General features: G+C 38.7%; 1 protein-coding gene across 1 annotated transcript in view; it reads right to left on the reverse strand.

Annotated features, from left to right (window-relative positions):
* The window catches only part of USP3 (ubiquitin specific peptidase 3), an 86,034-nt gene that overhangs the window by 6,813 nt on the left and 63,437 nt on the right, over positions 1–15,784 (reverse strand). Inside the window, exons 10-11 of the mRNA XM_016208574.2 lie at positions 14,223–14,329; positions 13,978–14,058 (exon numbers count right to left, since the gene is read on the reverse strand). Coding sequence (XP_016064060.1) covers positions 13,978–14,058; positions 14,223–14,329 — 188 coding nt within the window. The remainder of the gene's footprint in view (positions 1–13,977; positions 14,059–14,222; positions 14,330–15,784) is intronic.

Here is a 15,784-nt window from a genome sequence, read left to right on the forward strand (position 1 = left end):
ATAAACAGAGACTACAGAAGGCTACCTTATCAACCTTCCTACTGTACCTGCAATGAATTGTTTCAGACTCGATTGTCAATCCCTTGGATAAACCACATCTTTTTTTTTTTTTTTTGGTGTCCAAAAAAAATGTATACACACTTTAACAGCCAATAGCTGTAGATTCTATTACATGTTGAAAATCTATTAGTGACTCTCAAATATGCAATGCAGTATTATTAACTATAGTCACCACACTGTACATTTTATCCCCATGACTGTAAATGGGTACTTTTTAACCCCTCCACTCATTTCACCCACCCTCCACCCCTGCCCCTGCCCCTGGCAACCACCAATCTCTGTATCTGTGAACTGGGGGGTTTGTGTGTATGTGTGTTTTGGTAGATTCCACATATAAATGAGATCATACGGTATGTATTTGGCCTTCTCTGACTTATTTCACTTAGCATAACACCCTCAAGGTCCATCCATGTTGTCATAAATGGCAAGGTTTCCTTCTTTTTATGGCCAAATACTATTCCTGTATATGTGTGTCTCTCAGTGGACACCTGGGTTGCTTCCATATCTTGGCTATTGTAAACAAGCGGCAATGAACACGGGGTGCATATATCTTTTCAAATTAGTGTTTTCATTTTCTTCTAATAATCCAGAAGCAAAATTACTGGATCATATGGTAGTTCTATTTTTAACTTTTTGAGGAACCTCCACACTTTTTTCCATAGTGGTTACACCAATTTACATTCCCACCAGCGGTGCACAAGGATTCCCTTTTCTCCACATTCTTGCCCATACTTGTTATTTCTTATCTTTTTTTTTAACAGCCATTCTGATAGGTGTGAGGTGATATTTCATTGTGGTTTTGATTTTCACTTCCCTTATGATTACTAATGCTGAGCATCTTTTCAGGTACTGTTGGTCATCTGCTGTCTTCTTTGGAAAGATGTCTATTCAGATCCTCTGCCCATTTTTTAGTCAGATTATTTGGTTTTTTGCTATCGAGTTATACAAGTTCTTTATGTATTTTGAATATTAACTCCTTATCAGATATATGATTTGCAAATATTTCTCCCCTTCAGTAAGCTGCCTTTTCATTACATTGATCTCGTTTGCTGTGCAGAAGCTTTTTAGGTTGATGTAGTCTCTCTTGTTTACTGCCCATGTTTTCTTCTGGGAGTTTTATGGTTTCAGGTCTTACATGTGCATCCAGACTCCATTTTGAGTTCATTTGGGTGTATGGTATAAGACAGTTGTCCAGTTTTCCCATCACCATCTACTGAAGAGACTGTTCTTTCCCCATTGTATATTATTGGCTCCTTTGTGAAACTAACTGTCCACATATGCATGGGTTTATTTCTGGGCTCTCTATTCTGTTACATTCGATTATGTGCCTGTTTTTCTGCCAGTACCATGCTGTTTTGATTACTGTAGCTTTTAGTATAGTTTGATATCAGGGAGCATGATACCCCCAGCTTTGTTCTTCTTTCTCAAGATTGCTTTGGCAATTCGGAGTCTTTTGTGGTTCCACACAAATTTTATGAGTGCTTGTTCCAGTTCTGTGAAAAATGCCACTGGATTTTTGATAGGGATTTCATTGAATCTGTGGATTGCTTTGGGCAGTATGGACATTTTAACAAGGTTAATTCTTCTAATCCATGAGCACAGAATACCTTTCCATTTAGCTGTGGCTTCTTCAGTTTCTTTCATCAGTATCTTACAGTTTTCAGTGCACAGGTCTTTCACCTTGTTGGTTAAATTTACTCCTAGGTATTTTATTCTTTTTGATGCAACTGTAACTAGGATTGTTTTCTTAGTTTTCTTTCTGATAGTCTGTTATTAGTGTACAGAAATGTAACAGTATTTGTACATTGATTTTGTATTCTTCAACTTTACTGAATTCATTTATTAATTCTAACAGATTTTTGGTGGAGTCTCTAATATGTTGTATATATGTCAGGCCATCTGCAAATAGTGACAGTTTTACTTCTACTTTTCCATTGGGTACTTTTATTTCTATTTCTTGCCTAATAGCTCTGGCCAGACTTCCAATACTATGTTTAATAGAAGTGGTGAGAGTGGGCATCCTTGTGTTGTTCCTCATCTTAGAGGAAAAACTTTCAGCTTTTCACCACTGAGTATAATGTGTGGGGTGGGCTTGTCATACATGGCCTTGATTATGTTGAGGTATACTCCCTCTATACACACTTTGTTGAGAGTTTTTATCATAAATGGATATTGAATTTTGTCAAATGATTTTTCTGTATCTATTGGTATCATAGGAGTTTTATTTTTTATTTTGTTAGTGTGGTGTATCACATTGATTGGGTTTGTGGATGTTGAACCATCGATGCACCCCTGGAATAAATCCCACTTGATCATGGTGTATAATCCTTTTAAGATATTGTTGAATTTGGTCTGCTAATATTTTGTTCAGGATTTCTGTATCTATGTTCATTAAAGATATCGGCCTATAATATTCTTTTCTTGCAGTGCCCTGCCTGGTGTTGGTATCAGAGTAATGATGGCATCGTAAAATGAGTTTGGAGGGGTTTCCTCCTCTTCAATTTTGTGAAAGAATTTGAGAAGAATTGGTATTGATTCTTCTTGAATGTTTGGTAGATTCACCATGAAACCATCTGGTCCTGGACTTTTGTTTGTTGGAAGGTATTTTAATTGCTGATTCAGTCTCCTTACTAGTCATTATTCTGTTCAGATTTTCTATTTTTTCATGATTCAGTGTTTATAGGTTGTGTGTTTCTAGGAATTTATTCATTTCTTCTAGGTTGTCCAGTTTTGTTGGCATATTAATTGTTCATAGTAGGCTCTTATGATCCTTTGTATTTCTGTGGTATCAGTTGTAATGTGTCCGCTTTCATTTCTGATTTTATTTACTTTAGTCCTCTTTTTCTTGGTGAACCTTAAAAATTTGTCAACTTTATCTTTTTAAAGAACCAGCCGTAGTGTCAATGACGTTTTCTATTCTTTTTAGTTTCTATTTCTTTTCTTTTTTTCTGTCCTGATCTTTGTTCCTTCCTTCCTTCTACTAACTTTGGGCTTTGTTTGTTCGTCTTTTAGTAGTTCCTTGAGGTGTAAAGTTGGGCTGTTTAGACTTTTTTTGTTGTCTGAGGTAGGCATTTATCGTTATGAACCTTCCCCTTTAGAACTGCTTCTGCTGCACTCCACAGGTTTTGGCATGCTGTACTTCCAGTTGCATTTGCCTCAAGGCACTTTTTATTTCTCAAGGTACTTCTGATTTCTCCTTTGACCCATTGGTAGAGTTCAGGAGCACGTTGTTTAATCTCCATGTCTGTGAATTTTCCAGTTTCCTTCTTGTAACTGCTTTTCCAACCATTGTGGTTGGAGAAGATGTTATGATTTCAATCTTCTTAAATTTACTGTGGCTTGTTTTGTGGTCTAACATATGATCTCTCCTAGAGAATGATCCACATGCTCTTGAGAAGAATGTGTACTGTTGCTTTTGGATGGGATGTCTGTTGTGTATATGTCTATAAAGTCCATCTGGTCTAGTCATTTAAGGTTGGTGTTTATTCATGGATTTTCTGTCTGGATGATCTCCCCATTGATGTCAGTGGGGTATTAAGGTCCCCTACCACTATTGTATTGCTCTCTCTCTCCTTTTAGGTCTATTAATATTTGCTTTATATATTTAGATGCTCCTATGCTGGATGTACATTAACAAGTGTTTATATCCTCATATTGGATTGACTCATCATTATATAATTTTCTTCTTCTTTGTCTATTACAGTCTTTGTTTTAAAGTCTATTTTGCCTGATATAAGTACAGCTACCCCAGCTTTCTTTTGGGTTCCATTTGCCTGGAACATCTTTTCTATCCCTTCACTTTCAGTCTCCGTGTTCTTATATCTGAAGCAAGTCTCCTGTAGGTAGCATATAGATGGGTCTTGTGGGGGTTTTTCTTACCCATTCAGCCACTCTGTCTTTTGACTGGAGTATTTAGTCCATTTACATTTAAAGTAATTATTGATAGGTATGCACTTAATGCCATTATATTAACTGTCTTCTGGCTGTTTTGTAGTTCCTCTCTGTTCTGTTCTTCCTCTTTCTTTGTGGTTTGATGACTTTCTTTAGTGGTATGCTTACATTCCTTCCACATTCTTTATGTCTACTATAGGTTTTTGCTTTCTGGTTACCACAAGACTTACATATAGCAACTTATATTTATAACAATCTATTTTAAGCTGATAACAAGTCTGAATGCATTCTAAGTCTACATTTTTACTTTTCCTCACCCATGTTTTGTGTGTTTCATGTCACATTTTACATCTTTTCATCTTGCGTATCCCTTAGCTAATTATTGTTGTTATAGCTATTTTTTACTACTCTTGTCTTTTAATCTCAGATGAACTTACTATCTTTACTATATATTAACATTTTCTTATGACATTATACTTTCATTTTTTCTTGTTACTAGTTAGCATCCTTTCTTTTCCGCTTAAGGAAGTCCCTTTAACATTTCTTGTAAGGCTGAACTCTTATAGCTTTTGCTTGTCTGGAAGACCATCTTTCCTTCAATTCTGTATTATATATAACTTTGTCAGGTACTCTTAGTTGGAAGTTTTTATTCTTCAGCAACTTGAATATACCATACTACTCTCTTTTGGCCTGCAAATTTTCTGCTGAAAAATATGATAGTCCTATGGGGGGGGGTTCCCTTGTACATAAGTTGTTTTTCTCCTGCTGCTTTTAAGAGTCTCTCCTTGTCTTTAACTTCTGACATTTTAATTACAATGTGTCTCAGTGTGGGTCTCTTTGAGTTAGTCTTACTTGGAACTCTCTGGGATTCCTGAATCTGAATGTCTGTTTCCTTCTTCAGGTTAAGGAAGTTTTCAGCCGTTATTTCTTCAAATATGTTTTTTGCCCCTTTCTCTCTTCTCCTCCTGGGACCACTATAATGTGAATGTTAGTCTACATGATGTGGTTTCATAGTCCCTTACGCTAGTTTCACTTTTATTCATCAGGGATATTGTTCTGCAATTTTCATCAGGCCATTCTTTCTTATTTTTGCTGCTCTGCTTGGGTGAATTACAGTGCCCTGTCCAAGTTTACTGATTCTTTCTTCTGATTCATCTAGTCTGCTATTGAAACCATTCCAATGAATTTTTCAGTTCAGTAATTGTATTCTTCAGCTCTATGACTTCTACTTGGTACTCTCTTATACTTTCTCTCTCTTTGTTGAGGTTCTCACTGTGTTCATCCATTCTTCTCCCAAGATTGGTGAGCATTTTTCTGACCATTACTTTGAGCTCTTTATCAGGTATTTATTTATCCTCATTTCATTAAGGTTTTTTCTGAGGTGTTGTTTTCTCATTTGAAACATATTCCTCCTCTGTTTCTTCATTTTGCTTGACTCTGTGATGGTTTCTCTGCATTAGATGAAATAGGCACCTCTCCCAGTCTTGAAAGGACTGGCCTAGTGTAGGAGATGAACTTTAACATTCACGCCAGCCCTAGCTCTTAGTTGTCTCTCAAAACAACTTGTGATTATCCAAGCAGCCTATTTTATTTTTAATAACTCCCATAGTTGAGGATGTGCCAAGACCTGTCAGTGCCCCAAAGGGGAGGATCTCCATCAACCACTAGTTTCAGGCTGATTAGAAGCCAGACTGTCAGGCAGCAGCTTTTAAAGTACTCAAATATATATACAGTCCTATCAGGCTGTAAGCATAAGCCCTGCTGGCCACCAGAGCCAGGTGATCTGGAGGTGTCCCCTAGAGTTGAAAAAATCAGGGTTCCATATGAGTATCTAAGCCCCTTTCTGGAAGATACTGGTGAGCTGTGGCAGGGGGAGGGGAGAGTGCAAAGATGGTGTATCCTAGGCTACATTCCCTGAGAGCACCCAATTAAGCCCTTAGATGTGTGCCAAAACTGAAGCCTGCCTCTCAGGCCAAAGCTCCAGGACACACAAATAGGCCTCTTTCCAAGAAAGACTGGGGGGGGGGGGGTCCAGTCTGATGTCCGTGCAGTGTCCTGGGGGCGGTGGCCTGCCAAGAGCTATCCCACTGTTGTATACCTGTGGGACCCAGGAAAGCAAGTCCCCCTGGCCACCAGAGTCAGGTGATCAAGGTGCACCTTTTGGGCAGCAGCCTCAAAATCTGGGGCACCAGACATGTGTAAGTGCTCCCCTGAGAGATACTGGTGCTCTGGAGCACAGAAGAGGGAAAGCAGGAAGGTAGTGCCCACCCTCTGAGGTCTCTGGAGAGGATTACAGTCAGCCTTAGATGTTATTTAATTAGAAGCCTGCCCTTCAGGCTGTAACTATGAAGATAAAATCTAATAAGCCTCTTTCACAGTAAGAGCACCTAGGTCTGCTGCCTTTTACTGTGACTTGGGGGTGGTAGCCTAGCTGTTTAAGAACTCTTTCTCTATTGGGAACAAGTCCTATGGGACCTGAGAGCAGAAGCCCTACTAGCCACCAGAGCCAGGCAACAAAGAGTTGTCCTCTGGCAACAGCCACAAAAGCCAGGGCACCAATCACGTAAAAGCTCCCCTCTAGGAGACATTGGCGCTCTAGAATGTGGCAGAGGGAGAGCTCAAAGATGGCACCTGCCAGCCTCCATCCCTGGAGAGATCCCAGCAGGCCCCGACACTCAAGCAACTGCTTTAGATTAGCAAATGAGCCTTTTACACATGAAGTCTGTGTGCTTTTCAATGGTCCGCTTCTGTGCTGGGCCCTAGGGTGAGTGAGTCTGTGCATGAGCCATTTCTCAGTTCACTACTGCCTAATGAATTGGGGGCTCATGTCTCAGGTGCAAATCTTAAAAGTTGCTGTGCCCAATATGGGGTTTAAACCCTTCACTCATCAGGGAAAAGTTCTGGGGTTTAAATCCCTCCTGATTGTGGGTCACCATGCCCAGGAGGGGAGGAGATGGTGTCTCAGCCTCTCCTACATGCTTCAGTGTAGTCTCCCTCTCACTTGCCTGATGTGTAGGAGTTGCTCAGCTAGTCTGTAGATTTTTTTCCAGAGGCAATTATTCCATGTGTAGCTACAGATTAAGTGTGTCAGCAGGAGGAGGTGAGCTCAGGGTCTTCCTACATCACGATCTTGAACTAGAACCCTCTCTGGCACACATTTGTGAATATGCTTCCTGATCACAATACCTGGACTGTACATCCCACCCATCTCCCCTCAACTCAGTATAATTCTCACTTCTTTTTTTCCCCTGAGAATTTCCCACTTTCCAGTAAACAGTGATGCCTCTCTCTTCAACTCTGTCCTAATAGAGCTGATAAATACTCCACAGCCAACCTGCTATTTTATATCAAGGATGGTTTCTAGAGAGGGGTATATACTGTTTCAACCTTATACAGGGGTGGGCAAAAGCAGGTTTACAGTTGTGAGTTTAAACTCTGTAAGAAACACAGTTTATTCTTTTTTGTAGTAATCATAACCTGCATGTCTTTTTCCATCTGAACAATTGTAAACCTGTATTTCCCAAAGCATGTATCAAATTTATAGTGATGCTGTCCTCAGGGGCCTCCCAAATTCCATATTTCTAGCCATAAAGAGCACTGACTGACTACACCACAGACTGGCTGGTATTTTGAATCCCTTTAGACTGATCACTATGGTGCTTGTAAGTTCTGAAGCTGAAATCATAGGAGCTTTCATCACCAAGTATCTGTTGTGTCATGTAAAAAGCTGTGGCCTTGGGCTAGGGTTGGGGGTGGGGTGGGGAATAGATATAAGAAACAAAAGTAGAATTTCCCTTTTTTAAAAATCAGCAGGCAAACACTCAGTACACTAGGAAAAGGCAACTTCTTTGACATGATAAAGACCATATAAGAAAATCCCAGCAAATATCATATTCATGGTCAAAGGATGAAAAAGCTTTTCCCCTAAGATCAGGAACAAGACAAGGATGCCACGTCTATTCAACATAGTACTGGAAGTTTTAGCCAGAATGATTAGACAAGAAAAAGAAATAGAAGGCATCCAAATTAAAAAGAAAAAGTAAAATGACCTCTTCACAGATAACATGAGTTTTATGTAGAAAATCATAAAGATTAAAAAACAAACTGCTAGTACTAATAAATGAATTTGGCACCGTTGCAGAATATAAAATCAACACACAAAAATCACTGTTTTTATAAACTAACAATGAACAATCCAAAAAGGAAATTAAGACAATTCCATTTACATCAAGAGGAATAAAATTCTCAGTAATATATTTAATTAACCAAGGAGAGAGAAGACTTGTACACTGAAAATTGCTGAAAGAAATTTATAAAGACATAAATAAATGGAAAAACATCCCATGTGATGGCCTGGGAGACTTATTTTCAGTAAGACAATACTACATAGTGATCCACAGATTCAATGCAATCTCCATCAAAATCCCAATGGCATTTTTTTGTAGACTTAGAAAAGCCTATTCTAAAATTCATATGGCATCTCAAAGAATCTCAACTAGCCAAAACAATCCTAAAAAAGAACAAAGTTGCAGGACTCACAACACTTTTCTAATTTCAAAACTTACTACAAAGTTACAGGAATCAAAACAGTGTGGTGCTAGCATCAAGTCAGGCACATAGATCAGTGAAACAGACTAGCAAATCCATAAATAAACCTTTAAATATTTGGTAAGCTGATTTCTAACAAGAGCAATAGGACCATGCAAAAAAGCAAAGGACAGTATTTTCAACAAATGGTGCTGGGAAAATTGAATATTCACATGCAAAAGAGTGAAGTTGGACCCTTACCTAATACCATATACAAAAATTAACTCAAAATGGATCAAAGACCTAAACATAAGACATAAAACTCTTAGAAGAAAACACACTGGAAAAGCTTTACGGCATTCATTTGGCAATGATTTCTTTGATATGACACCAAAGGCACAGGCAACAAAAGGGAAATGAGATAAACTGGACTTTGTCAAAAGTTTTAAGCTCTTGTGTATCAAAGGACACTAATAAGAAAATGGAAAGTCAAACCACAGAATGGGAGAAAAATATTTACAAATCATGTGTCTGATAAAGAAAAGCCAAAATATAGAAAGAATGCCTATAACTCAACAAATACAAACCACCTGATAGCAGTGCAGGGGTGATTCCTGTACCTTGACATGCAAAAGGCTCTCTTAATAGTCCACATTCAAACTGGAGAGGAAAACTGAAATCTCTAATGATGCTGTATTTATATTAATAAATAAAAATGCTTGGTTTATCTTAAAAAATAAAAAATTAAACACCTGATTAAAAAATGGGCAAAGTATTTGAATAGACATTTCTCCAGAGAAGATACACAAATGGCTAATATGCACAAGAAAAGATACTCAGCTTCATTAATCATTAGGAAATGCAAGTCAAAACCACAATGAGATACCACCGGACACTCATTATAATGGCTATTATTTTTAAAAACAAAAAATGAAACATATGTTATCTAGGACATGGAGAAATTTAGAACCCTCATGCACTGCTGGTGAGAATGTGAGTGAAATGGTGCAGCCACTGTGGAAAACAGTTCAGTGGTTCCTCAAAAAGTTAAACATAGAATTACTAAATGACCTAGCAATTCTACTCCTAGGTCTATACCCAAAAGAAATGAAAGTAGGGACTTGAACAGGTATTCGGACATTTATGTTCAAAAAAACATAATTCACAAAGGCTAGAAGGTGGAAGCACCTGGCCCTGCATCACCCTGCTCTTTTCTGCAAATGAAGCCCCCTCCCTCTAGCAACCTTCTAGTCCTCAGCTTCTTCCCAGCACAAAGGTTCTTTTTGCCTTCCCCCAGCATTTCTTGCTTTCCAACATTTTCTTCCTTTGTATTTTTCTTCCTTTTACCCTTTTGAGAGGCTAAAACTTACAGGGTGGCCACAAAGTGGTCCCACAGCCAATTTATGCACAAGATAGTGCAGGGTTTCCTCCTTTTCATGTGAGGCCATGTGATAAACCAAAATGGAATGAAAGGCCATTAGACGATTCACAAACAAGCAACACAAGCTGAGCCTGGTTTTCGGACACTCAGTTTAAAAAGCGGTAACTGAACTGCCTCTAGGACCCCTCTTTTTGTTTTCACATCTCTCCCTGCAGCTGCAACAGGCTCAGGAGCCCCACAACTGCTACTGTACCCAGACAATGAAGCCGCCTCACTGTCAGCTGCATCAGGTCAGAAGGCTGGTGCGCCCGTGGGCAGCCACTAGGGAGTTTCAATAAAGAAGCAACGTCACACACCCTAGCTGAGCTAGTGGAGAACTACTGCAGTCATCTCCATCTGGGTTTTTAAAAGCTTCTCGAGCTCTCCTGAAAACCTAATGCCCATTTATAATGGTTTCTATGGGTTAAAAAAACATGTTTTTTTCCTAAGAAGTTCCAAGTGCCAACTGCTGCCTTTTTATAAAATAGCTTTTAAATCAGTTTTTAAACAAAAATATCCTTAAGCATGGTATTTCTGGGCAGTAGGCTTATAAGAAAGGGATGTTTTTTTTCCTCTCTGCACTCTTTTGAATTTTCCCCAACTTCTACAATAACATACAAAGAATTTTCCTTCTTTGTAATAAGGAGAAAACCATTACTGAAACACATCCGCGCACACTTCTTTAAGAGGAAGACTGCCCAGATACAGCATATCCTTGACATTCACAGATTTGACAACTGCCATTTAAAATATGTAAAAAGTCTGACCCTGAAATGTACTAGAGTTTAATATTTTGCAGCAGCACAAATATGAATTTCATCTCAAAGCTCATATATGGAAGTGAATGGCTCACAGGCCGGTGAGTTCTCTCTGGCAGGTACCCGCATTCACGTCTCAGCAAAGCTTTGCTGTCCTCCACTGACCTTCACATCTCTCATTAAGGATCTCAGGAAGCTGCTTAAATTTTTCATTTGTATTTCATCGGGGGGGAAAAATGCCATGGTGGTTTTTAAAACTCCTAAGATTCTCAAAGGTTTCAGGGCATATATTTCATTAGTGTCAGTCTTCTATGTTATATTAACTGTTAAATAGCATCTCTATGGAAAACAAGGAATAAAATTGGTTTGTTGAAGTTATTAGATCACTTTTATGCATTATGCAAACTTAATTCAGCAAAGCAGTAATGGGGAAGTATGCATGAATTAATCCACATTTTTTTACTCACCCAAAATAAATACCTAATTATAAAGGTGACACAATAGGTTAAAAAAATTCAAACAATATAAAAGAGCACAAAAAAGAAGTCACAATTCCATTTCTTCCTGAATCCCATTCCCCTGTGAACAGTGTATGCTCAAGAATTTTAATGTACATATGTTTTTTTATCTTGCACAAATGGATTAATTCAATATATATACTTCTATGGAGAATGTTTTACTCTACAATATTCTGTACTTATCTTTCTGTGGCCTGGGCTATTCATCAACTTTAGCTTTCTTAATTGTTACATAATATAATTTATTGAACCAATATCCTACTGTTGGGCATATAAATTGTTTATGATTTTTTGCTGTAACAAAGATTGCTTCAGTGAATATCTTTTACATATGTCACTATTCACATTTGCAGGTGAAATTACTATGTCTAAGGAAATGCCTATTAAAAATGGTGATCACTACATTCCAAAACCAATTATACCAATTTATACTCCTAACACCAACGAGAGTGCCCACTTTCCAAAACTTTCACTAACAACAGATGTTATCTATCATCATTTTGACCAATTATGCTTTACTTATACTTTCCTGAATATAAGTGAAACAGTTTTTCAGATGTTAAATTGACCATTTGCATTTTCTTATTTAAATACTTTGCCTAAGTACTTTTTCTCATGTTACAAATACTGTTTTTCAAGTTTATCATCTCCATTTGCCATTTTTCTTGTTTGTAGTACCAACCAACCACCTAAGCGATGGTCATGCACTCTCCAGGATGGCCTCAGGGAAGGAAGGTCAGTATCAGAGCATTCTGAGACAGGTGACAAGTGCAGTGCCACAGAGGGCAACAGAACCACGTATATGACCAGCTCAGGCTGGGGGGCGGGCGGGACACAGCGGAGGAGGAAGAAGCCTGAACAAACCAGTGTCCCTGGAGCTTCCACCAAAGATCATCTAGACTTACTGGGTTTTGTTAAATATTAGGAAATATTTTTCAAATATATATCTACATATTTATATCAAGGAACAGTATTTTTTAAAATTAATGTCAATATTACTACTGTTCTTATTGAAATTTCAAAATGATGTCAATCTGATTTAGATTATATAGTTTTAAGATGTCTAATTCCTTTAATAATGTAATTCTCACTGATATCCTCTAAGTGATCAAATAATGTTTGTTTTATTATTAAGTTCACCTATATTCACAAGCTGTATAGATAAAGTATATTTGATACCAAGTATATTGGGTTTTGTTGTTTTTTAAATTTTTAAAAAAATATATCTTTACTAATTTCAGAGAGAGGAAGAGAGAAGGAGAGCTAGAAACATCAATGATGAGAGTCATTGATCAGCTGCCTCCTGCACTCCCCTTACTGAGGATCGAGCCCGCAACCCGGGCATGTGCCCTGACCAGGAATCAAACCACGATCTCCTGGTAGATGCTCAACTGCTGAGCCACGCCGGCCGGGCCCATATCAAGTATATTGTGATATTTTAAAAATCAATCTCAAAAAGGCCAAAAACAGTTTTGGAGAAACACACCATAGCCATACATTTTAGGGGGAAGTGGGGTGGACAAGGCTTCCCTGAATTTCTTCTGCTCCTGTTCAAAAGAGACAGTCACAACTTGCACAGGTGGGAACAAACTGAAAGCCTCTGTAATGTGCAGAGTTGGTTTCCTCTTGTTTCTTAGAGTAGTCCAGTGTTTTTCACAGACATCCCGAGAGAGTTCCAGAAACTACCCGAGCAACAGTTCTACATGCAAGACCTCTGCTGCTCCTATTTTAACAAGCCAAATGTGGAACGATGTCCCTGGGACACAGGGAAGCCTGCCCCTCCCCAAAAGCTGTATTTTTACTAGGATGACTGGATTCTAGAGAAGTGCAGTCCATAGAATTTTCTGCAATAACAGTAATGTTGTGCATCTGTGCTGCCCAATACAATAGCCACCAGCCCATGGTTATTGAACACTTGACATATGGCTAGTGTAGGTGAGCAACTGAAAATTTTTTATTTTAATTCAATTTTAATAGCCACATATGACTATGGTTGTCACACAAGACAGCAGTTTTTGACCATTACAATCTTTTGTTTTTTAAGAAAAAATACCTATCCATCTATCTACCTACCTACCTCCAATTATGACAATACTCCCTAAAACAGTTGAATTACTTTAGTGAACATAGAATTTAGGGCAGGAATTATGTTACTTGCCTTCAGTGTGCAGTTACTTAATGACAAACATGTATTAGGTCCTCTTTTTTCTATCCTAGTTTCTTCTTTTCATGACTAATAAGAACAATTAGTCATTATAGAGGTTGGGGAAGGATAGGTCTCTCGCCTTCACTAAGTAGTTAATACTCATCAAGGAAAGAAGTTGTTCAAAATCTTGCAAAGTAAATGTGAATTTTAATACTCCTGTCATTAAAAGTAGGGCCTTAGGCTTAACCAATGGCAGTATCAACAGATTTCTCAAACTCGGAAGAATGTGTCACACGTAAGAATAAATACCCCGTAATTCATGAGGCTTGGCTGAATATTCTTTCTCCCCGTGGACACCAGCGGATATCCATGGAATAAATTCTATTTCATTAGGTCAGTAAATGTTTTGTGATGGACTTTCACTTTTAAAAGGGAAAGGTGAGAAATATTTTATGCTTGACCTACTGTCTCTGGCAGGCATTCTCATTAAACAGAATTTTTTTGGAGAGAGAGACATCCAGGTTTGACTTTTATTAAGTTATTAACACAAATTCATTAAAGTAATTAGCAACCCAGTACATACAGATGGAACTTATAAACATATTCAGGTATTTCAGAGGGAAAAAAGAATTCTAGAACATTAATTTAGTATCTTACCTCGTAAGGAACAAACTGGTCCATTTTCTTGATTCTTAGAGCGCTTATTTCTGAACTGACTTGGAATATCTAATGAAAGGTCTTGAAAGGAAATAGGAAAACAGCTGTTAAAGTCAGATAACTCAAAGAGTAATTTCAAAAACTGTTGTATTTTTAATGACTTATCTCTACTGTCTTAATTTTCAAAGGAAACATTAAAATTATTCTAATACAGTATCAATCTCCTCATACCAAATATGTCTTACCTAGGAATGGATCGAACTTCCTAGATTCTGTCCCGCATATGAGGCAGTTGACCTCGTTCTGGAGAATGCCTCCGAACATGGCCGTGACAACCGTAGAGGCTCCATTTCTAAGAAAGCACATAGGAAAACATCTCAGCAAAAAAGGAAAATAACTTATATGTATTTAAACTATAAAATAATGCAAAAACTTCAAAAAATATTTAGACGTACACTAAAGAAAAGGGCTAAGTCACTGACTGACTGGCCTCCCCCAGGCCCTCTTCCATCCATTACTTTCTCCAAAGTCACAGACACCGGGCAGTTACCACTCCCAGCCATCGGGTCATGTGCGTGCCTACGCTCGGGGCACAAAACTTCCCCAGTTATGTCCAGAGGAAAAGAGGGAACGGCCTCATATTTGAGTCTTTTCAAGGCCTCTCATCTTACAGGGAGGCCGCAGTTACTTTACTTTGAACCACCACCTCAACTGGAGATAGGTTTCCATTTTTCCAGGTGCTAAGCTGTCCGGGTTGGGGGAAAGAAGAAAGAAATGTCGTGCTTCTTTAGTGATCACTGGTGGAGGTCTGACTTTACAGCTGAAGTGCTGAACGTTCCTGTCGACAAGCCTTTTAAGAAGCTCGCTTAACATAAATAATTCCTTTGTGGAGGTCAAGAATACACTACTTTAATAAAAAACAAACAAAAAGCCACACAACTGCCCTCCTGTTAGTGAACCCTTAGCGCCTTGGCTTCGTCACATGTAGAAGGAACAAGGTCCATCCACCTCAGAGGCGGTGTGAAGACGAAATGGGCCGTGTGTGCACAGCACTTTTAAACAAGTGCTTACCAGAAAAAAAGCCCTTCAAGAGTGTTAAGGGCTTTTTATTACCATAATAATTAGCATCATACCTGCTTTTTGCTCTTCTTTAAGTGCCTATTTTGAACATGTCTTCTCCCCCCCCTTTTTTTCCTTTAAAATTTTTTATTTCAGAGAGAGGAAGGGAGAGGGAAAGAGAGGTAGAAACATCTATGATGAGAGAGTCACTGATCGGCTGCCTCCTGCAGAGCCCGCAACCTGGGCATGTGCCCGGACCAAGAATCGAACCGTGACCTCCTGGTTGGTAGGTCGACGCTCAACCACTGAGTCACACCGGTCAGGCTGTACCCCACTTTTTTGACAGCTGCACGGCATGCCACAGTATGGACACAAGAACAACTGAGAAAGCACAGCAGTGAGAGCATGATTAGCAAACACCCTATTAAGCACATGTGAAGGGCCATTCTAAGTACTTTCCACTTATTAACTCAGTGAACCCACACAGCAACTCTATGAGGTAGACGTGATTATTCCCATTTCACAGACCAGGAAGCTGAGGTCCAAAAGGTTAAGTAACCTGGCCCAAGGTCACACAGCTGGTCTGGCCCAGGCAGCTGTTCTCAATACTATGCTCCTGCTCTGAACTTAACCAACATAATAATATGAATGGGTACTGAGGCTGTTTCAATATTTTGCTGTCATTAATAGTACAACAAGAGACACATATCACCCTTTGTGCACTTATGCAGTTAACTTCGGCCAGTAA

This window comes from Miniopterus natalensis, chromosome 1 (genome assembly GCF_054644295.1).
Source record: "Miniopterus natalensis isolate mMinNat1 chromosome 1, mMinNat1.hap1, whole genome shotgun sequence".
NCBI lineage: Eukaryota > Metazoa > Chordata > Mammalia > Chiroptera > Miniopteridae > Miniopterus > Miniopterus natalensis.